Source organism: Corythoichthys intestinalis, chromosome 17 (assembly GCF_030265065.1).
Source record: "Corythoichthys intestinalis isolate RoL2023-P3 chromosome 17, ASM3026506v1, whole genome shotgun sequence".
Classification (NCBI taxonomy): domain Eukaryota; kingdom Metazoa; phylum Chordata; class Actinopteri; order Syngnathiformes; family Syngnathidae; genus Corythoichthys; species Corythoichthys intestinalis.
In genome coordinates this window covers 13,876,186-13,900,850 of record NC_080411.1, presented here as the reverse complement: position 1 = coordinate 13,900,850, position 24,665 = coordinate 13,876,186, and the positions used below count along the sequence as shown (strand labels likewise).

The 24,665-nt window shown below is 40.1% G+C and overlaps 1 protein-coding gene across 3 annotated transcripts in view; it reads right to left on the bottom strand.

The window, feature by feature from the left end:
• The window catches only part of LOC130905845 (kinesin-like protein KIF2A), a 34,642-nt gene extending 13,681 nt beyond the window's left edge, over window positions 1–20,961 (bottom strand). For 2 of the 3 annotated variants that reach the window (XR_009061157.1, XM_057819572.1), the window contains exons 1-11: window positions 20,773–20,961; window positions 8,858–8,952; window positions 8,531–8,650; window positions 8,410–8,464; window positions 6,628–6,765; window positions 4,547–4,647; window positions 4,393–4,488; window positions 4,081–4,135; window positions 3,846–4,008; window positions 996–1,086; window positions 864–927 (exon numbers count right to left, since the gene is read on the bottom strand). Coding sequence is in view for 2 of the 3 variants with exons in the window: in XM_057819572.1 (XP_057675555.1) it covers window positions 864–927; window positions 996–1,086; window positions 3,846–4,008; window positions 4,081–4,135; window positions 4,393–4,488; window positions 4,547–4,647; window positions 6,628–6,765; window positions 8,410–8,464; window positions 8,531–8,650; window positions 8,858–8,952; window positions 20,773–20,833 (1,039 nt within the window). In the remaining variant the exon portion in view is untranslated. Of the gene's footprint in view, window positions 1–863; window positions 928–995; window positions 1,087–3,845; window positions 4,009–4,080; window positions 4,136–4,392; window positions 4,489–4,546; window positions 4,648–6,627; window positions 6,766–8,409; window positions 8,465–8,530; window positions 8,651–8,857; window positions 8,953–20,583; window positions 20,730–20,772 lie in introns of those variants that run through there. The other variant, XM_057819573.1, reaches the window with a different exon arrangement.
• Window positions 20,962–24,665: the final 3,704 nt, after the last annotated feature.

Genomic DNA, 24,665 nt, shown 5'->3' with positions numbered 1-24,665 from the left:
CATGACGCCCCACCCTCCCGCCGACGAAACTCGTTAGCGCTTACGAGTTCAGGTGGGGTGTGGGGGTTAGCCACACTAAGCCACATGGTTGCTAACTGTCATATGCTATTGTTTAGCCACAACTGGATTCATTACCTTATTACAATTCATCTTTCACACAGCTTCTGGAAATAGAAATGTTGTCTAATCCATCTGCAGCTGACCAGGAGATTGATTGAAGATTGATTGAAGATTTTACAACACTGCGGGTGTGCGCTGGTCCTCATGAGAAACGCAGTCTTCCTTAAAGCAAAACACTACCGCTTTTGTCCATCGGCGTCACTAAAATCGACCAAAACTGAAAAGTTACCAAGTGTTGCTTTAGTATGATATTATGTACATTTTAACACAATCAAATACATTTAATCTAATTTTATTGATTTGTATTTTTTTTTTTCATTATTTTTTATTTTAAAAATAAAAATATTGAAATAAAATACAAAAACACACTTATAAAAAATTAAGAAAATATGTATATATAAGTTAAATAAAATGCAAATAAAGTGCAAAACTTCCGTCTTGAATATCTTTTTCTCTGCCCCATTTGTGCTGTCAGCCCCCAATTACAATGTAATAATTACATAAAGAATCAAAGTCTTTCATGGAATCATTTATTTAATAGCGGTTTGCTAGCTTTCCTTTTTGTCAAAATACAACAACGACAAAAAAATTGAATTCATTAATTTTTTAATCATCCGCTGTAAATAACCTGAATTAATTCCTAAAATCGATTTATCGCCCAGGCTTATTTTGCGTTTCGATTGATTTAATTTGGATCATCACTTAACCGATCGATGTATCCTTACATTAAGAAAAATTTTTACCCGACAGTGCGTAGATGCCTTTGGAGCAATCCTGGTTCTTCCCTGAGAAGTCCCCTCCCATGGTCTATGAGAAAACACCAATTCAAAGAAAAGCGCGGCTCTCGTCATCGCCGTCATAGCAAAAGCACTCACGTGTGTTTTTCCACTTCCCGTTTGCCCGTACGCGAAGCATGTGGCCATTCCCCGCTCGAATATGGTCTCCACCAGAGGCTGAGCGGTGAATCTGTCAGCGTTGAAGCAACAATAAAAGTTGAGTGAATGATTAATGTCAGTCACTTAAAGGGTTAGCTAAGAAATGCTACAACAAGCGACTTTAATTTGATAGCAGGCCATATTTTGGACAAAAATCCATCAAAACAAAGTGACAGAAAAGGCTTAATGATGAGATGAGGTCCTATTAAGTTTTTCTTTCTAAGCTGCCTTGGGCCCGTTTACCGAAAAATCTCCGAAAAGAAGTCGTTATTCTCTTGTTGCCTTGTCGTTCTGTTGCTATGAAGTTGCTATGAAATACTATTGAAAGTGACTTTAAAATGATAGCAGAGCCTATTTGGACACAAATCCATCCATAAAAGTGACAGAAAAGGCTTAAGAATTTAGATCCCAATTAGTCTTACTTTCTCAGCTGACTTGGCCCCCGCACTAAAATATCTACAAACAGGAGATGATGTCACACCCAGAATGAGCCGCAGATTTCTGCTAGCAATACTATCCATAAGCACGCTTTTCTCTTGTTGCCGTGTGACTGTTCTGTCAGCCTGTCCACATGTGCTAGTGAGCTAGCACTTGTTGACGCTAGAAAGCTAAAGTGGGTGCTCACTGATGGATTTTTTTTGGGTGGAATAACTCTCAAATTGTAAGAAAGACAGCCGGATTTGAGTGCCAGCTTCCATTTCAACATGTGAAATTACATTAGCGGAGTCATTTTCATTTTTTGACATTTCATAGCAGCTTTAAAATGTACTAGCTAGTGCAGGACTAGTAAGCTAGCCATGATCATCAATTCTGCTTGTGATGTCAAAACCAGAAAAAGTGGGCGTTCCCCAATGCATTGTTTTGGATGGTGTAACTATGACCAGTGCTGTCACAGATTACGTGAAAAAGTAATTCAATTACTGATTATGCCTCAAAAAATAATCTGGTTACTTTACTGATTACTTTATTATCAAAGTAACTAAGATACTTTAAAAGCAGTTTATCGGTTACTTTATACCAATTTTTGTCATTTTGCTGCCTCAACAAAAGAATGACAACAAAAAAATGTCCTCCCATATAGTTGACTTTCTGATAATTGAATTTAAAGGGGAAGATATGAATTTTTCACATAAAGCTTAATCTTCGAATTAGCGAGGTTTAATTAGTCAATTGAGTTGATTTCAACCACACATTGACTCACGCTAGCTTAGCCACTCCGGAGCCCTGAAACTAACAAATAACTGACAAGCTGCATGGAATTTGTTGAAAGTGTTGGGTTAGGATTTGGGGTTAACAGCATATCAGTCCAAAAGTAAAACAATTAAGAACAATAAACACAAAGAAGGGGCCGGGCGCGAATGCGCGCGCACAAACCCGGAAGTACGTCGTACACACACGCGGTCAATTTGGCCACAAAACGTGGTGGCAACTAAGGCCTTTACACTCAATCAGACTTAAACGAACACGTCACCTCACGGCATGTATGTATGTGCAACACAAATATGATGTAAATAATGCTCGCCGACTACCCGTCGTTGCAACAGCAAAGCTATGAAACGGCCACACATGTAGCGGCTCCAACCTATCGTTGGAACCCTCCAGAATGAAGGAAAATTATCCACGTTCATTCATGGATGCACACAGATCAACGTTCCCTCACACATCTCAACAGGTGGCTGCACTTGGCTCGAATATGCATCCTTGCTTTCTCAGTTCCAAAACACACAGCGCGTGTGACTCGAGACCAAAATAGGAAGTGACTATTATCAGTTAACATGGAAACGAATGCGTAGTGGGAACCTTTCTAACAATTTCTATTCAAAATACTCTTCGTACATGACTACAATGTTCTTCAATCTACATACATTATGATGCAATAACAAAATAGTAACGCACAGACACTAAGGAAACTGACTTTAATCAGATTATTGGTTTGGAAAAATGAACGCTTAAGATTTCTCGTTACTGAAAGAAACTAACCACATTACAATAACGTGTTACTTAGTAAAGCGTTAGTGACAACACAACACTGACTATGACCGGGAGATATGAGTGCCAAATTTTTTTTCTACTTTTAAAATTATATAAGTGCAGTCACTTCCATCTTTTAAAATCTTTCTGCTGTGAATTGGAATGAGTTTATCACTAGCAGAGGTCCAATCCTTTTGAACTAGTAGGGTGGCTGCAAATGAACGAATGTGAACGCATCCCTCCCACTTCAAACGGATTGGACGTCTACGGCCGTCAGTGGCAGGCAATGCCAAGCAATAAGTCAAATTTAGGACATTTTTCTGTTGATTTTTTTTGTCACTTCCTTTTCCTTTTGGGGCATTTACGGGTCACTTCCTGTTGATTTGGGGACATTTACAGGTCACTTCCTGTTGATTTTGGGTTACTGAAAAAGAAGTGACTCAAGAACGTCCCCAAATGATGAGGAAGTGACTCAAAATCAACGAGAGGTAACCTGTAAATGCCCTAAATTGAACACAAGACATGCTCTGGTTTTAGTGCCATTGACGGCGTAAAACGTCCAATCTAGTGAAAATGAATTGGATGTCTAGGGCCGTCAATGCCAGCCAGTGAGCTAACATAGACCCTATTCTATTGCAAGATTTTGGTAGCGAACTGTTGGCTCCTTTTTTCTTTTTTTTTTCTTCAAGCAGTGACACCTTTTAAAACGATATATAGATTTTGGGCTACAAAGTATTGCAATATGTCACCTTTCTGATACATTGCCACATCCCTAACCAAGATTTTGTAGGATATTTATCACATCGTGTAGCAAGGCACCTGTAGACCATCTCGTTGGTGGAGTTCTCGTCAAAGGCGTAGTCAAAGCGGAATGTCTGGTTCTCCAGGTAGCGCGTCAGGTCCACCTTTTGTTTGGGCTCGTGAACCATCACCACATCTTTGCTGGGAATGGTGATCACGTCCAGATCCTTGACGGACAGTTCTGAGCAGGCGGAAACACAGGTCAAACGCTCTCCCTCACGGCTGCGTCGTGGTTACGCAGAAGGTCTAGTACCTTTTTTATTAAGCGGTCGCGCGCGCACGCACACGCATATCCGGTGTTCCTCAATCTGCGGCGGGAAAAAAAAATGATGGAGAGGAAGTACTATAATATGTTTGGAACTTTTTTTTTTTTAATTCTGGTATCGGATCGGACAAAATGAAGTTAATCGGGTGCAAAAAATAAGCAATGGGGACATCACTAGTATCGTTACCGTTGTAAGTATCTAATTTTAACGCTTTCATTTTGATACTGTGATATTTATACTCAATGCAGTCATAGGATCTGATGGCGACTCGTACATATATTGAGGTAAATGTCAAGTACCAGGTCATTGGAGGTCAAAGGGCGGTAGTCCAGACTAGCCCGGAAGTCTCGGATCATGCACATGATCTCATAGTTTGGCAAGTTGACGTCCACTTCCTGAAAGAACACAAGTGTTGAGTCATACGCGGTTACATGCGCGTTTGCGTGCGCTCACCTGAGCACGTTTCTCTCGCAACTCTTGTTGTTGAAGTCGGCGTTTCTCCCGCTTCTCCTGCAGCTTCTCCACTTCCTTGACGCAGTTGGACTTCCTTCGCGCTTGAAAGTGTACAAAATTGGCCAGCAGTGAATGAACATTCGATACTAATGACCTGGGCTGCAGCTATAGATTATTTAGATAATCGACTAATCAATCAATTGGTTAGTTCGAATAATCGAGTAATCGGATTACAAAAATGTAATGGGTTGGAGAATACATTTTAGGAGATGTAAAACAAATGAAAAAGTGTTTATGTTTGCAATAACATTTATTTTGCCAAGACTACACTTTCAAAAGAGCATTAAAATGCAAATACAAAATAGTACCTGAGTGTTTCTTCAAACGATGTAGAATTGCACTTTCAATTAATGCATTTAAAAATAAATAAAAATACCTCAGCTTAGCCTCAACCGGTACAAAAAAATAAATAAATGAGGATCTAAGTACAACAAAAGAACAATTGGCTACCTTGCAGAGCAAAAGTCCGCTAGCTTAAATGCTATATATTTATATTTTTTATATATATATATATATATATATATATATACACATATATATAAAGCTATTAACAAATCGTTTAAACAAATATTTCCACAAAAAAAAAAAAAAAAAAAAAAAAGCTAAATATTCTTCTTAACTAAATAACGAATGCATAATATTAGCCATATTAGCTAAAATAAACACTTGGAACCTTATGTTGGTTGTAACAGGGAGCAGCTGGATTCAGCCATGTTATATGAGATAAGTCATATTCACTGTTGCCATTAGAGGGCAGTGTATCCACCCAAATCACTAAAGCTAAACGCCAACACTTTAAAAACAAACCATTACAACGCCACCCTAATCAAACAAAAGGGTTTCCCCTACGTAAAAAAGATTGTGGTTCAGCGCCAAATGAGATTTTTTTTCTTTTCTTTTAATTTAAAGACACTAACTCACTAACTCCATTTATGTCCAGCTTGAATTTTTACATCCAAAAGTGAGATAATTTGCCAGATAACACTAAATGACATGTTATAAGCATTCTTAAATTCTCATGACAGTGTCATATCATAATTATCATTGGCTAATGACAGTCTTATGGCGCCACTGTCAAATATAGTGTTACAAATACCATTACTAGCAATAATGAAACAACTGGAACAGTAAATGAAGCAATAATTAGCACAGAACATGAATTTTGATAGTTATTTGCATCTGTCGCGCTGCAATGCATGCTAGGAGGCATGTTGGACAACAACAGTGTTGACCACAGGTGGTAGCAGAGGTTGACTGTCTCGCCTAAGGGAGCAGTGATGACCAAATGAAGCTTCTTGAAGCAATGAAGCTTTGCAACCAGGTGGTTCAAAGCTTCATGGGGGTTCATTTGGTCTTGTGAAAGTCGTTTGATGTTGCTGTCAAATGAAGTATTACCGGTTAATATCTTTTGGTGTTAATATCCCATAATACAGTGAGGACGGCTGCGGCTTATAGTCCGGTGTGGCTTATCTATGAACAAATGCAGTTTTCATGCCAATTTTTGCGGGTGGCGGCTTATAGTCAGGTGCGGCTTATAGCGCGAAAATTAGGGGATATCTCACTATTTACGCACTATTTACCAGAAATCGTCTGAAATAGCACTTCAAATAAAAATTGTTTCTTTACACGCTTTACTTTGAAAATCACATCGGTTCTCCTGTAGCAAGCTGGTGCCTGACTGCGTTCGAGCGGAGTTGGATATTATTATTGTTGTGTCAATGTAGTACATATTAGGGCCAAATAAAGAAAAAAAAGGGACTATGAGATGTAAGTAGGTGTAATCAGTTCCGCATTTTACGTACATATACCTTAGCTGAGAGCTATGACATTAGCTTTTTTATTTTATTTTATTATATTTTAGTTTTTATTTTAAATGAGCCAAAATAGTCACTTGCCTTCTAAATGGTTAAATATTCATGTCTTTAAAAGAGGCTTTTGACGGGATCTCGTCCAGCTGTGAAACTATTGACGTCATTTGCTCGAGTGTGTGTGTGTGCTTGTATGTGTGTGTGTGTTACTACCGTTCTGCTGCTGCATCAGTGACTGGTTGGCTGCCGTGACTGTTGCGGCTGCGGGTTGGGTGGTGATGGACGGGGGAGGGGGCTCAGAGGACTGGCTGTGCTGGCTCGGACGGGCTCGGGTGGTTCCTACTGCCGCAGCTGAGGAGTCAAAACAACAATTGTGTCACCGTGTTGTCTATTGAAAAGTACTTTTTCTTTTTAATCTGTTCTTTAACTCACTAGCAGCAGTTCACGGCTATAGACATCCAATCCGTTTGGTCATTTTCTGCTAGCCCTCCTAGTTCAAATTAGGGCTGCAGCTATCGATTATTTTAGCAGTCGATTATACGATGAACTAGTTAGTTCGAATAATGGAATAATCGAATAAGGAACATGAAAAATTAAAATACCTGAGCTGAGCCTGAAACAGTATATTTAAAAAAATGAGGATCTATGTATAACAAAAGAACAATTGGCTAACTTAGCAAAATTCCGCTAGCTTAAATGCTATAAAATGCTAACTTTTTATTTTTTTAATTTTTGTTTTTACAATGCTCTTAACAAATGGTTCAGAAACATATTCCCACAAAAAAACGGCTAAATATACCAATAAAATAAATTACAAATGCATGAAAAAAGATAAAGGTCAAACAAAATCTTAGCTTATGTTGGTCTTAACAGGGAGCAGATGGATAAAACCATCTGAAATTAGGCAGATTAGAGGACAGTGTGTCCACCCAAATCAATAAAACTAAATGCAAACACTTTCAAAATAAACCATTACAACGACACTTTAATTAAACGAATACTCAAAGCAGCAAAATTTAATTCAAATCTTTTTTTCTAATCGAATACTTGAGTTAATCGATTAATCGCTGCAGCACTAGTTCAAATGGATTGGGCGTCTATGGCAGGTGATAGAGAATGAGTATATTCTCTTTGATGTTGTTTATTTTTAATGGATTTTCACCAAAATTTCACACATTTTCACCGAAACTTGATATCAGCAAGAAGTGACTTCATCGCAATTTCTCCAGAAATTGCATTTTCTAGTTATTATTGACTTAATTTCATTATTTTCTTAAGTATGTGTAGTAGAGGATGATGTTGGTGAGTCTCATAGCTCGTTGAGTTGAGTTTGTGTGCTCGGCTGCTCCTGTCTCTCTACCGGAAACACACGCTACAAAGACTTCCCTTTCAGAACGAACGGGACACCGTCGGGAAGCCCAGGAATGGACGGGGCATCGTCGAGAAGGTCAGGGACAGGTGCGGCCGCATCGAGAAGCGCCGGAGCCGAGGCAAGCAAGAGTGGCACTGGAGGCAAGACGGGTATGTATGCGTCGGGAAGCGGCAGAGTGGGACGGAAGTACGACTGCGACGAACCGGGGCGGAAGCGCCACCATCGTCTGCAGGAACCTCGAGGAGTAGGGCTCTCTTGGGCGTCTTGCAAGTCGCTAATGCGTATGACGGTTCAAAAAGCCTGAGAAGGTGTGCCTTGAGCCCCGTATAACACGTCCATTCCAGGTCAAAATATAATAATAAATAGCACAATTCACCTCAGAGTGCCACATTTTGGGCGAAAACAGACAAAGTTACTCTTAGCTTAACACAGGGATTCCACACCGCTCCATGTGCTTTTAAAATGCGCCTCGATCGGCCACGAGAGCTGCACATGGTGCCAGGAGGTTTGTGGCTGTATTCTCATCCATACATGCTCGAAAACATGGGTTGCATGTAAAACAAAGGTTTGCAAAGATTGCACTTTAAAAAGAGCATTAAATGTGAATAAAAAATAAAACGTACCTCTGTTCTCCCGTGGGGTGTTCTCCGGTTTGGGTATGGCAGTAGCTCGTCTGCTCTGGGGATCAATGAAGACCGAGTGTCAAAACTCATGGAGGGTTGTTAGGAGAAGTCTAGAACTGACCTTGGGTACTTTGCTGGTTTTGGCCACGTTGGAAGGAGGAAGCGGAGTCTCGGGACTCGGAGGCACGTCTTCCTCGGGGGCAAGATCCGGGTTCAGGGCGAAAACACTCTCCAGGTCTATCTGAGAAAAGCAGATGACAAAATGCATGAATGGATCATGAATAAACTCTGACCTCAGAAACATTCACATTGAAAATTAATGACTTTGTCCAATCCATTTGAACTAGGATGGGGTTGGACGCCCATGACTGTCAATGGGACTCACTACATTTGAAAAAAATTAATAACGTCAGATGTCATTATTAACGATTGTGATTTGTGAGAGTACCTCTTTTCCTTTGGTGTCGCCATTTTCGATCCACTCGACCGTTACGCTGTCGTTGTCCTCGTGCAGCGACGTGACCATAGCCTGGTGTATTCTTCCTGCAAGCGGAGTAGAACTTTTAATTTGGTTTTACATTGTTATAGTGTACTTTGACACCATTTTGAAGTATCTATGAGTTTTCTTCTTCTTCCTCTAGTCAAGATGCACCTTCGCTCCAATGAGTTCATCACTAGTAGACGTCCAATTCATTTGAAATGGGAGGGTGGCAGTTGGTTAATTCGCTGAAATCCCCTCCCATTTCAAATGGACTGGACGTATAGTGCCCTCAATGGCAGCCAATGAGTTAAGCAATTAGGGCTGCAGCTATCGAATATTTTAGAAGTCAATTAATCGATGGACTACTTAGTTCGAATAACCGAGTAATCGGATAAGAAACATGAAAAATTCAAATACCTAAGCTGAGCCTCAAACGGAATACTTTTTTTTTTAAATGAGGATCTATGTACAACAAAAACAATTGGCTAACTTACATAGAAAAAGTCAGCTAGCTTAAATGCTATAAAATGCTAAAGTTTTTTTTTTTTTTTACAATGCTCTTAACAAATGGTTCAAAAAACGGCTAAATATACCTATAAACTAAATTAAGAATGCATTCAAAAACATCAGCTCAAACAAAAACGTAGCTTACGTTGGTCTTAACAGGGAGAAGTTGGATTTAGCCATGTGAAAAGAGGCAGACCAGAGGGCAGTGTATTGATCATTTAATGAAGACATAAAGGTCAAATTTTGGAAAGACAAAAGTTTTATCGCCAACAGAAAGTAGTGTGAAAATTGAACAAAAAATGTACTTCAAATTAGGGCTGCAGCTATCGAATATTTTAGTAATCGAGTAATCGACTGAAAATTCTATCGATTAATCGAGTAATCGGATAAAACAAATATATTTTTAGGTGAAGAGCAATTATAAATATACATGAGAAAACAAGACATTTCATCTAATTTTGAACCATTTTCAGTCAATCAATGTCTTTATTTTCGATGTATATTGTTGAAAACAGCCAACAATTGCATCTCAGATGGAACTAAAACTAAAAAAAAAAAAGAAGAAAAAAAAAAGACTAATTCACTGCTTTCACTCAAAAAACTTTAGATCTTATTACAAAAAAAATTATATATATCTTACCTAAAAATGCCGTTATGCTTGATAACACACATCACTTAAAAGTTTGGATTTTTTCCCACGTCTTTCAATTGAATTTCTCTTTGTGTCAAGCCATTTTTAAGTTCTAGTTAAGTTTTAAGTTAGTCTAAACTGCAAGTCCTGATAGGATTTTGAGTTTTTGCAGTGTTCAAAATAAATGTGTGATACAGGCTGTATTGGAGCACATTAGCACCAGTGCTACTTGGTGTTTTATCCAGCAATGACTACTGAGCTAAAATTGATAGTTAGCATGATTACGTTTTTTTTTACACCCTCATCACTCCACAATGCTATGTTATGTTAAAGCCTGTAAGACACGTTAGCCAAGCATCGACAGTGGTCATAATTAATAGAAACCTAGCCCTCCGCAGGGCTAACGTTACTTCAGAACAGTAACGTTAATCTTATTTATTAGCGCTTAGCGCTCTTTATTAGCGCTTAGCGCTGTACTGCTTTAAGATGGCGGCTGTTCACTAAAGCTGCCCAGACGCGGCCGAGTCTGTCATTTAGCATCTAGTTCAACATACATGTGATCTCTATGAGACGCATGAGACGCTACCTGTACCAACGTAGCATCGTGCGGGCTAGTATTTAGCAACGTCGGCGTCGTTTGTGGCGGCTGTCGGATGCAGTAAGTTTTTTTTTTTCCCCCTTCTTCCTCTCCGCACGTGACAGCGCGTTGTCCCGCATTAAAAGTGGTCCGAGCAAAACGTGATGCTTAGAGCTGTCAAAATAAACGATTACTCGAGGTGAATAAAATTACTCGGATCAGTTTTTAAACTCGAGTTACTCGAGTTGCTCGAGTACTCGTTTCAGCTCTACTTCAAATACAAAAATGTTACATAACATAAGCAAATTAAGTAGTGGTGCTGTGAGATCCAAATTTAATATTTTGTATGACTTCCATGGGCTTGAAAGACTGCATCCATGCGGTTCGGAAAGGATTCATACAATTTATTGATGACGTCATCAGGAACATCAAAGAAAGCAGTCTTGCATGCCTCCCAGAGTTCATCAACATTCTTGGGTTTCGTCTTCCATGCTTCCTCTTTCATCCTACCCCAGACATGCTCAGTTATGTTCATGTCTGGTGACTGGGCTGGCCAGTCCTGCAGGATCTTGATTGAAGTATACGATGGAGCACCATCCTGCTGCAGAATCTCTACCCCAAAAGTTCCTCAAGTCAAAGAAGATCAAGATCCTCCTGGACTGGCCAGCCCAGTCACCAGACATGAACATCATTGAGCATGTCTGGGGTAAGATGAAAGAGGAAGCATGGAAGACGAAACCCAAGAATGTTGATGAACTCTGGGAGGCATGCAAGACTGCTTTCTTTGATGTTCCTGATGACTTCATCAATAAATTGTATGAATCCTTGCCGAAGCCCATGGAACTCATACAAAATATTAAATTTTAATCTCACAGCACCACTACTTAATTTGTTTATGTTATGTAACATATTTTTGTATTTGAAGTACATTTTTTGATCAATTTTCACACTACTTTCTGTAGGCGACAAAACTTTTGTCTTGCCAAAAATGGACTTTTATGTCTTCATTGCATGACAAATCTTTTTTCAGTGAAACAAATATTTTTTTGTACATTCAACTAGGGCTGTCAAAATTATCGCGTGAACGGGCATTAATTAATTTTTCTAAATTAATCACGTTAAAATATTTGACACAATTAACGCAGATGCCCCACTCAGACAAATTTAAATGACAGTCCAGTGAAACGCTCACTTGTTAATCATGTTTTATGGAGTTTTGCTGCCCTCTGCTGGCGCTTGGATGCGACTGATTTTATAGGCTTCAGCACCCATGAGCATTGTGTAAGTAATTATTGATATCAACAATGGCGGGCTACTAGTTTATTTTTTGATTGAAAATTTTACAAATTTTATTAAAACGAAAACATTAAGAGGGGTTTTAATATAAAATTTCTATAACTTGTACTAACATTTTTCTTTTAAGAACTACAAGTCTTTCTATCCATGGATCACTTTAACAGAATGTTAATAATGTTAATGCCATCTTGTTGATTTATTGTTATAATAAACAAATACAGTCCTTATGTACCGTATGTTGAATGTATATATCCATCTTGTGTCTTTCCATTCAAACAATAATTTACAGAAAAATATGGCATATTTTATAGATGGTTTGAATTGCGATTAATTACGATTAATTAATTTTTAAGCTATAATTAACTCGATTAAAAATTTTTAATCATTTGACAGCCCTACATTCAACATAATTTGGGAAGGTCTTAGCTTTCATATGAGCCATTTCTGAAACCAATTGAATAATTAAAAGTCAGGTTATTAGGAATTGTTTCTACAAAATGGATCAACGACAAGATTTTTGTCAGGGACTGTATAGCTGCTATAATTTGATATTTTTATCTAAGAATGCGGTATCGAGAACAGTATCAGCATTGACCGATACCCTACTGACTGTTGTCGGAACCAGTATCGGGAGCCAAAAAAATGGTATTGGCCTGCAAATATATTGAGTCAAAAAAAAGACTTTTTTCAAGATTGGCCAATATGAAGTCGACATACCATACCATTTTTCTTTCATTTTGATTCCTGCCCCTTATAGTCCAGTGCAGCTTATTTTTTTTAATTATTTGGGTTAATAGGTAACATTTCATTTGACAGCGGCGTCATAAGACTGTCATAAGACTGTCATGATTACAGTGTTGTTAATCTTACTGAAAAAAAGTAATTAATTATAGTTACAAATTACTTCTCCCAAAAAGTAATTGCGTTAGTAACTCAATTACCTGAATGTAAGAGTAATTAGTTACTTGGCAAAGTAATTGGTGATAATTACTTTTTTTTTTTCCCTCAAAAAAAAAAAAAAAAAAAAAAAAAAATTGGCCACACTATGTGAAGTTTTTTGTGAAGGTTTTTGGTACAATTGGCCCGAGCCCAATTCTTTACCCTAATTTACCCTTTACCCTGAATCAACTGTTAAAAGTTGTTAAAATTGCTCCCATTATTGCATTTGTTCCCTTCTCTCTACTTTCGACATATGAAAGTTTTAAAACTGTTTCATCATTTAAAGATAGATTCAAGTCAAGATTTTGCCGATTTAGAAGTATTTTAGATAAAAAGTTACTTAGGTTCGCTAGGAAGGTTCTCTACAACAGAGCCGTCCTAAAAAGTCTACTGCTTTAAGATGGCGGCTGTCTACTAACGCATTTAGTGCCATGCAGTGTTGTTAATTTTACTTTAAAAAAGTAATTAATTACAGTTACAAATTACTTCTCCCAAAAAGTAATTGCGTTAGTAACTCAGTTACCTGAATGTAAGAGTAATTAGTTACTTGGCAAAGTAACTAGTGATATTTTTTTTTTTTTTCTCAAAAAAAAAAAAAAAAAAAAAAAAAAACAGGTCACACAATGTGAAGCTTAAAGGGTTTGGGGGACAATTGGCCCTAGCCCAATTCTTTACCCTCAACTTAACTAGACAAAAGGGTATTGCGATAACTAGCTAGTAACCTTTGCTATGTGTGGAAGTCATTTAAAGTTGTGAATCAATCGTTAAAGTTGTTAAAATTTCTCCCGTTATTGCATTAGTTCCCTTCTGTCTACTTTAAACATGTGTAAGTTTTAAAATTGTTTCATCATTTAAAGATAGATTTAAGTTAAGATTTTGCCGATTTAGGAGCATTTTAGATTTTAAAAAAATTACTTAGGTTCGCTAGGAAGGATCTCTACATCAGGGCCTTCCTGAGAGGTCTACTGCTTTAAGATGGCGGCTGTTTACAAACGCATGTAGTCCTTAAAACATGTTGGCAATGCAGCAGTGTCTGTCATTTGCATCTAGTTCTATAATATTATATCTACCTTGTCATGTGGGTGTAGTTTGTCGGCTATGGCTGCAGTCAGGTATTATTGGAGCCACCTAGCATCGCGGTTGCAACGGCGTCTTCCCCACTCCTGCTCTGCTCTCGTCCCCGTGAGTCCGTTTCTCTCAGACTTTTTTTTATTCAACCAACTTAGTAACGCATAGTAACGCACGCCTTTCCCGCCTCAGTAACGGTAACGGCGTTGCCAAGATGAGAAAAGTAATTAATTAGATTACTCATTACTGAAAAAAATAACGCCGTTAGTAACGCCGTTATATTGTAACGCCGTTATTAACAACACTGCATAATTATGACATGACACTCTCATGGGCATTACTGCTGCCACCTGCTGTCAACACTGTTGTCGTCCAGCATGCATTGCAGCGCTACAGATATAAACAACAATCAAAATTCATGTTCTGTGCTAATTATTTCTTCAGTTACTGTTCCAGTTATTTCATTAATTGCTAGTTATGGTGTTTGGTAACACTTTATTTGACAGTGACGCCATAAGACTGTCATAAGACAATCATAATTATGAAATTACACTGTCATCAGCATTAATGAAAGCTTATAACAAATGTCATTAAGTGTCAACCGGCAAACTGTATCACTAACAGGGTTGGGCATTGTTTGAAATTGAATGATTCCAGTTACGATTATGATTCCACGTTTCGATTCCGGTTCCGAACGATTCTCGATTCCAATTTTTTTAAGAGGCAGGGTAAAAAAAAATAAATGCATGGTTTATATTAAAGTCTTAACTTCTCAATGATTTTTTAAAATTATATGACCTTCTCACAGGGCTAGTTTAAAATTGTATATAAACATCAGTCTTTGAACTTGAGCAAATTTTTTCCGCTTGGCGGTCAGGGCATCCAAACATGGAATCGAAATTTAAAAATTCAAACAATTCCGGGAGCATCGGAGTGATAGAACCGGTTCCCATCGATGCTCGATGCCCAACCCTAGTTACTAACTCCATTTATGTCCAGCTTGGATGTTTTACATCCATTCAAAAGTGAGATAATTTGCTGGATAACAATAAATGACATCTCTTATAAGGATTCATTAATACTCACGGCAGTGTCATATGATAATGATGATGGTCTTATGACAGTCTTAAGGCGCAACTGTCACATAAGTGTTACCAAATACCATAACTAGCAATTCATGAAACAACTGGGACAGTAACTGAAGAAAAATAATTTGCACAGAAAATGAATTTTGCTTATTATTTACATCTGTAGCGCTGCAATGCATGCTCGGAGGCATGTTAGACGACAACAGTGTTGACAGCAGGTGGCAGCAGAGGTTGACTGTCTCCCCCAAGGGAGCAGTGATGGCCAAATGAAGCTTCTTGAAGCAATGAAGCTTTGCAGCCAATTGGTTCAAAACTTCATGGTGGTTCATTTGGTCTTATGACAGTCATATGATGCCACTGTCAAATACAGTGTACCGGTTAATATCTTTTATAGGGCTGCAACTATCGAATATTTTAGTAATCGAGTAATCGACTGAAAATTCTATGGAGTAATCGGATAAAACAAATATATTTTTAGGTGAAGAGCAATTATAAATATACACGAGAAAACAAGACATTTCATCTAATCTTCAACCATTTTCAGTCAATCAATGTCTTTATTTTCGATGTATATTGTTGAAAACAGCCAACAATTGCATCTCAGATGTAACTAGAATTTAAAAAAAAAAAAAAACACTAATTCACTGCTTTCACTCAAAAAACTTTTAGATCTTATTAAAAAAAAAATATATATATATCTTACCTAAAAATGCCGTTACGCTTGATAACACACATCACTTAAAAGTTAGGATTTTTTCCCACGTGTTTCAATTGAATTTCTCTTTGTGTCAAGCCATTTTTAAGTTCTAGTTAAGTTTTAAGTTAGTCTAAACTGTAAGTCCTGATAGGATTTTGAGTTTTTGCAGTGTTCAAAATAAATGTATGATACAGGCTGTATTGGAGCACATTAGGGACCAGTGCTACTTGGTGTTTTATCCAGCAATGACTACTGAGCTAAAATTGATAGTTAGCATGATTAAGTTTTTATTTTACACCCTCATCACTCCACAATGCAATGTTATGTTAAAGCCTGTATGTAAGACACGTTAGCCACGCATCGACAGTGGTCATAATTAATTGAAACCTAGCCCTCCGCAGGGCTAACGTTACGTGAGCTAGTAGCGACAGTAACGTTAATCTTATTTATTAGCGCTTAGCGCACTTTATTAGCGCTCAGCGCTCTACTGCTTTAAGATGGCGGCTGTTTACTAACGCTGCCCAGACGCGGCCGAGTCTGTCATTTCGCATCTAGTTCAACATACATGTGATCTCTATGAGACGCATCAGACGCTACCTGTACCAACGTAGCATCGTGCGGGCTAGTATTTAGCAACGTCGGCGTCGTTTGTGGCGGCTGTCGGCTGCAGTAAGTTTTTTTTTTTTTTTCCTTCTTCCTCTCCGCACGTGACAGCGCGTTGTCCCGCATTAAAAGTAGTCCGAGCAAAACATGATGCTTAGAGCTGTCAAAATAAACGATTACTCGAGGTGAATAAAATTACTAGGGTCAGTTTTTAAACTCGAGTTACTTGAGTTGCTCGAGTACTCGTTTCAGCTCTAATCTTTTAGTGTAAATATCCTATAATACAATGAGGACAATTGCGGCTTATCTATGAACAAATGCTTTTTTTCTTGCCAAATTTGAAGCATTCGGCTTATAGTCAGGTGTGCCTTATTGCGCGAAAATTATGGTAATTTGGATAAATGTTATGTTCAATGTTTAGGTAGGTGATCATTTTTCTTATGAAGGTCGACCGATATATCGAACTGATATAGGGACTTTGTTCAAGATTGTCAGACATCAACTGATAAATCGCTGCTATAATTTGATTTTTTTCCTAAAAATGTGGTATCGGGTAAAAAAATCGGCACTGACCAATACCTCACAGACTGGTGTTGCAACCAGTATCGAGAGCCAAAAAAAGGTATCGGCCGGTAGATATATTGGATCGATATATGCACTTTTTTTTGGAAATCGGCAGATATGAAGTTGACATAATTTTGATAACTGTTATGTTCACTGTAAGTAGGTGATCATTTTTCTTATGAAAATCGAGCGATATATCGAGGCAATATATGGACTTTTTTCGAAATCAGCCAGAATGAAGTCGACATAATTTTGATAACTTATGTTCACTGTTTAAGTAGTGGATCATTTTTCTTATGAAAATCAACCGATATATCGAGGCAATATAAGGACTATTTTTCGAGATTGTCCGATATCAGCCGATTTATAACTGCTATAATTTGATTTTTTTTTTTTCTAAAAATGTGGTATGGGGTACAGTATCGGCATTAAACGATACCCCATTAACTGGTGTCGGAACCAGTATCAGGAGCCAAAAAAAGGTATCGGCCAGCAGATATATTGTGTCAATATGCAGACTTTTTTCAAGATATAGGCGACATAATTTGGATAATTTGTTCATTGTTTAGATGATCATTTTTCTTATGAAGGTTAACCGATATATCGGTCCAATATATGAACACTTATCAAGATTGTCCGATATCGGCCTACATCAGCCAGTATAATTGGATAAGTTATGTTTCCTGTTCAGGTGATAATTTTCTCATATGGGTCGACCGATAAATTGGGCCGATAAATGAACTTTTTCTAAGATCAGCAGTTAAAATTTGTTAAACTTTTGTTTATAGTTTAGGTTTTTTCCGTTATGAAATACTGGGCCGACATATGGACTTTTTTCAAGACACAGCCACGACAGGATTACTTTACGAGTATGCAGAAATTTCGTATTTAAAGCAATACTTTGTAACTTTTCAGTTTTGGTCTATTTTAGCGACGCCGGTGGACAAAAGCGGTAGTGTTTTGCCTTATGAAAGACTACGTTTCCCATGGGGACCAGCGCACACCCGCACAGTGTTGTAAAATCATCAATCAATCAAAAATCAATCTCCCGGTCACCTGCAGAAGGATTAAAAAAACATTTCTGTTTCCAGCAGCTGTGTGAAGGATGAATAGTAATGAGGTAATGAATCCAGTTGTGGCTTAACAATATCATATGACGGTTAGTATCGAAGGAGATAGTACCTTTTCCCGTAGGCACCGTTGAACTGTTTGCATTATTCTAACACACTTAATATAATCAATCAGGGAATAGTATCATTTCTCGTATTTACTGTTTGACTGTTTGTATTACTCTAACACGCCCAATATAAAATAAATAGCACTTATACCATAGTTGAAGGAAAACAAGCAGAATATAGGGCATAAGAGATAAACCATGCCTTCTTATCACTGAAGCCCAGCGCATGCGTCATGCAACTGGCGCGCCAACTCTCGCAATCAGTTCTCCCAGACAGTCCAGAACAAATGGCGGGACGCTCTGTTCCAACATAAGAAACACCGGAGAATGCCCTATATCCATCTGATAACACGACTGACAAGACTTCAAGAGCCCCTTTGAGGTGGCAAAATCCACAAACCTCGTTGCCCGGACAACAGTAACTCCCGAATCCTCCTGTCCAATCCATAAACAGACAATAATCCGAAACACACCCTTCTTCCTGTCCACCCCGTGAGAGCCTTCAAAAGACAATGTTTAACTAAGCGTTTTGTTGACTTCTGATATGGTGACCTTGGAACGAGCTTGCCTCCTCGCCTTGCTGTTTTAATCGCTGTCGAGCTGAATAAATTGTCAACTTGTTTTTGGTGAGCCTTCTTTAAACCCTTCAAAATGGAGACAGTACAAAGGGTTAAGACGAAGGTGAATGCCTTCTGGCGCAATTCCGGCAATCTGGCTAGGAGGTAAGATTCCTTCAGTAACTGTGTGGCTTGCCCCCCCACCCGAACTCCTCAGCACTGATGAGTTCGGTATGGAGGGGTGGGAGCTTGATGTCACGCCAGCAAGTGAAAGCCAGGCCAATCTTTATTGTGTATATCCTGGTAGCCTGCCTTTTTTCCTCCTCAGACAAAACTTTTTGTCTCTTTTGTTGCTCTGCCATCTTCGCAGAATTCGCGCGAAAGTGTTCGCATCGACTATGGGATAAGGGGGGAAGTGACGTATGCCATAAAGCAGGGGTCCCCATCTGCCGGGCCGTGGACCGGTATCGGTCCGTGACGCATTTGCTACCGGGCCGCATAAAAATAATAATTTAATAACGACCGCATTCTGGCCGAATTAACCCTGTGCCCCTGGTTAACACACCAATATCCCTGTCTACTCCAGATATAATACTACGGGATAGATTAGAATATCGTCATAGAAATCCATTGATTGGACTGCTAGCAGTACATCTTGTTTTTGTACATAATATATCTATGTGCGCTTGTCCTCGATAATAACGTATTACTAAGCCACGGGCGCTGCACATTTGTTCCCGGAAATAATTAGCCCCCACACGAGCGAAGATGACTGAAAAACGTCTTTGGAGATATTTTTACAGCGAAAAGGGCACCTGACGAGCCTACAACCTCGAAGACCCACGAACTGCGAAGGAGTGGAATAGTGACCCGTTTGTGAATAAACCGAGTGATTCAAGCATGTCTGTGCAACAGGAGGATCAACTTGTAGAGATCGCAAATGACAGCGACTTTATTAAACGTATATTTGAGACAACTCCACTGAGGTTCTGGATTAAAGTCATTCCGGAATATCCTGACATAGCTACAAGAGCATTGAAAACCTTGCTACAATTTCCAACATCATATCTTTGTGAAGCGGGCTTCTTAATTAATGCTTAACGACAAGGCGAAGTCGTTAATGGTGAGATGGTGTGCAGTTGTTGTGTGCAGCTAACATGGCAGGATGTATCTGTGGAGAACTTTTCTACAAGTCCTTCCATGATCAAACATAAGTTAATATTCCTTTCTTTCAAGAAAGTTTTTAGTGTTTACTTTGAAATCACTGCATTTGCGCATTTTGCGGCTATGTTTAACGTTACGCGCATGCGCAGAACCGCATCGTTGCAATTTTTGATGGGTTGCAAAATTTGTCAGAACACAGGTTCGTGAAAAAAAAGACCCAAATAACACTGGTCCGTGGTGCAAAAAAGGTTGGGACCCCTGCCGTAAAACAGTCAGCACATTTGTAGTTTTTTTTTTTTTTTTTGTGTGGCAGGGTTCCTGCCACAATCCTCAAAGTGAATAATGTAGGCGAAAGCAATACAGACCCCTTCAAGATATAAAACAGGTGTCATTCATTTTGTAAAGGTCGAAAAGTTACCTAGTGTTGCTTTAAAGAAAAAAAATGTATATTCATAACACAAAAACATCATGACATCGATACAATATTGGCCGATACCATACAGCATGGGAATCTTGAGTAAAAAAATTCTATCACTGAAAAAGTACGGGGCTCAAAGATGACCATGAAGTCAGGGCGTGGCAATATGAAGACTGACAGCCGTTCCAATGTGCACATTTCAAACCCGAAGAAGAGCATAAAGCTGTCATTAGTAGTAAGACATAGCTTAAACCTCTTTTGGACCTCCATCACCCCCCCGAACCACCCCCTCGTCGCCGGCGGCTGCAAGGCACGCACGACGCCGCTCAACCGACACGGGAGGGCCGGGGAAGCTCCGGGGCAGGTGACATCTTCCAACCCAACACCGGGCGGGCCTGTGTACTCACAGCAGGCGTCAGAATGAAGGAAGCATGCTTTCCTCTCGAAACGTGAAGAAAAAAAAGAGAAAGAAAGGAAAATGACAACGACGACGAGGGACGTGAACGCTTGCTAGCCGCAATGAACGTTAGCTCCCTCCATCCCAGCAAGCATCAGCAGCACCGGCGGCGTTGCGTTCGCGTGCTCCTCATACGCACCGTCACTCCGCTTTATCTCCACGTAGATACCCACGAATATCTTCCCGTAGATGGCGGCCATCGCCCACCGCTTCCGCGCGCGTCTTCCCGCCTTTTTTTTTCTTCTTCTTGTTTTATTTATAAAATATAGTGTAATTTGATGAGTTGTGTTGGCCCGGCCGCTGGACGGTCACCAGGCAGTGTCAGGGAGGGGCGCCAAAGCGCATGCGCGGATGCTGCTCATCTCCAGTCGACATTGACATGATTTCAACAAATGAGAATGTGTCCAGTTTAATAACGTAATTATAATAGGTATGCTACTTCATAAACGTTTGAAAAAGTTTTAACATTTTATTAATTTATTATCTATATAAAAATATACAAATAGTTCAAAAATAATAAATCCAATGAGGCCTATACTATGACAGTGCATGCCAGGGGCGTCACTAGGTTTTAAGAACACGGGGGGCTTAGCCCCCAGGAGTTACACAGGATGTAAATGAACGTCGCATAGCGGAAATTAACGTGTGACTTTAAGTTCTGCTCTGAGACCCTTAATTTGGCGAAATTTCAAAATTGAAAAAAAAAAAAAAGATGTGTGATGCATCATTGGAAAGCTTAAAATCTCAATTTTCTGGCGGGGGGGTTTTTTTCAACAGGAGGGCATTTAACTCATTTGCGCCCAGAAACGTATAGATATGTTCTATTTTTAAATGCTTCATTGTCCCAAAAATGTATTTATACATCTGTTTTTTTTTTTTTTTTTTTTTTTTTTTTTTTTTTTTTTACAAGAAGCATCTATAGCTTGCGATCTGTCTGAAAAACAAAAAACAAGGCTCCAAACCCATTTTAAAGCAATAAAACTGGCCACTGTAGGGCAGTAGCGCATTTTATAAGACCCGCAACCCGATTTAACAGCAATGAACGGCCGGGCATTACAGTCAGAACGCTGGCGGCTAGATGCCAGGCGGCGCTCCGACCGAACAAAACAACCGAGAGGACGCCTGGGAGGCCAGGTGCTGGACGACCGAGCAAAACGAGTGGGACCCCCAGTGCAGTGGCTCGCCGAGCAGACCCCGCAGAAACGCAAAAAATATTTATCTTTGTGAGACAGACAACGATGAGGGAAATGTTTACACGGCTGACGTGGCGACAACGGCGTCATCTCGGTGACAAACCGTCATCTCTCAGTAGTCATGTGTGAATAAATTGCTATTTTGCTATCAAAAGCTCTATTTGTCTGGTTGTTCATGGTATTTTGTAAAAGGAAAACATTATTCAGATGTTTAGGATGTAACTAATGCAAAAATAGCTTTGTTAAGGTCAAAGTTTGTTTGAAATGTATGCTTTCACAAAAAGCTCATTTTCTCCGTTTTTTCATCAGAGATTGGAAAATTGCTCAAACTAAGCTATTTTCTAATGCTGATTTCTAAAGAATGGAAAAAGATATGAACTTACTCTTTTTCTGCTGAAAGAAGAAAGTCTAATCTTTCTTTTGGTGGGTTCCATGTTTATATAGCAATAGAACAGAATTTTCTGTGGGCCTTGCAAAATCAGTCAAAATCCAGAAAAACGGCCAGGAGCGAAGGGCCTTGCTCTGGTGAAAATGGCTGGGAGTGAATGAGTTAAAAAGAAATTGTTCAAATTGTTGGTATTGTTCAGGGGGCTGGACCAAATGTGGAGGTGGGCCGTAGTGGGGGCCATAGTTTGGGGACCCCTGATCCAAAATATCAATAGAAAAAAAAAATTTATACAATTGAGTGATAGTTAGGAGGTAGCTATCCGTGACCTATTTTTTCATTGTGGCGTAATTTGTTTAAAAGTTTAAAATATGCGAGTGAATAATTTTATAGACTTTTTTTTTTAATAAAACAAAATATTAAACATCAATTAATGATTCTAAACTAAAAATGATAGACATTTCGAATAACAAATGTAATTACTTACCTTCTTTCTATGGCTGGTTTCAAACACGAGCAGTTGCGCAGTGTCTGTAAACAGGGGTCTCCAGGGTAAAACAGACATATTAAAAATAGTTCGGGGGCTTAATGCGCCATGAAAATGCAATGGCAGCATATAGACATATCGTTCTATTAAACACAACAGGTCTTTTGGCTTAAAATACAAGTTTATTTTAAAGAGGAGTGCAAGAGCAGAAACTGCTTTTTCAGCCTTGTTTTTTGTTTTGTTTTTTTCTAATAAAACAACACCAAATTATTTAGGGGGGCTTAGGAATATTTAGCACCCCTAAAATAGGCCTAATGACGCCACTGGTACATGCTTTATCCAACCAAAAATAAAAAATTCAATCCAAGATATTTACAGTGCTGAATCTTTTTCACCCTAGCACTTACATACTCATTCATTTCTCCGGGGGAAGTTGGGACGGGGCCATACAGTCCTGGCCTGGCTCCTCCCTGTTTTTCATGAATCACACACCAAGGGTGTGGGATGATTGGGACCTGGTGGGGGGGGGGTGCCTCACGGTTACCTCCTCACGGCAGCCCCTACCATCCCTGCACCTTTTTTTACCGCACCACACACATCATACTCCACAGGAGAGCTCTGGCAAAGGGCAGTGGGACGGGCAGCTGGGCTGAATTTCCATGCTGCGGTCCCACTGCCCCAAACCAAGATCTCCTATTTTAATGCATACATAGCACTACCCTCCCCTCACAAACCCATCACGGTGCTGGGTTATGGCTGTCAGCCGGGAACCTGGCAGCCACAGTAATAGGGTGGTAGGTGGGTCCCACACGTTTTTCTATGGCATGGCTCCCGAGGCGTGGCCTCCTCTCTGCCTGGGCTGCCAGCCGCGGGAGAGGGGGGAGGTCGGGGCTCCGGTCTCGTGTCGCCCCACGGCGGCTCCTCGGCGTTCTCCTGCCTCCGCCTTCCCCTCTCTTCTCTTACTGGGTATCCGTCCTGTGCTCCGCCGCGGATTGCTGGCTGGGCGGTGGAGTATCGTCTGGATGTTGCCTGCTACGGTGGGGGACCCTGCCCTGGGCTTGGTGGGCCGCTGGTGGCCCCGTGGCGTGCCGTGTCGGCTGGGGCGCTGCGGCGGCGGCTCGTGGCCCGGGTGGGCGGACGGGGTTGGGGACGGGCGTGGGGTTGGTGGTGCGTCCCCTCTTGCCATCCCCGAGGGCCGGTAGATGGGCGCGCGGGTGGCCCGGTGGGGCTCCTTTGCTGGGCTGCAGGAGGAGGATGGGCTGCGCTGCCCCCCCCCGGGCTGGCTGGGTGGGGGCCGTGGCCCTGTGTCGGCGCCTGCGTGTCGTCTCCGCTTGTCTGCGTGGCTGCTGCGTGCCCAGTGGGGCTCGCGTACGACTGGATGTTACTGGGCGCGCTCGGGCGGGGGGTCCCGGTGCCGGGATTGGTCATGGGGCGGTGAAGGGTCGGTCGCCAACGGGCTTACACTCACAAGGGATTCACACGATTACTGAGTTCTAGATTAGAGGGATGATTTGTGTACACTCTACTCCTTTCTATCACTTAGCTTATAGACTCCCGCACCTTCTTCCCCCTCTTTCCCTGGTCAACAGGCCCCCCACATGGTGTCAACCGAAATACATTTAGCTGACGATAGCACCAACGTATTGGTAGTTAGTGTAGTTAGGCGTTCAATGTATTTCTTGCTGTTGATGTGTTTCTTCTCTTTCTTCTCTTGTGTTTCTTTTCTTTTGTTCCCCCATAACCCCTTCCTGTTTGCCGTTTTGTCCTAATAAATGAGGTATGTTGAATGATCACAAAGCGAGTATGTCAGACTCTCAATGTGAAACATTAAAACTGTTCAGACTATCTGGGCACTTAGACTTCCATTCTCCATGTCAAACAGCTGAACAGGACAGGTTAAAAAAAAAAAAAAAAAAAAAAAAAAAATTCAATCCAAAAGGCAAAATCTTTATTCTTTGAACAACTAT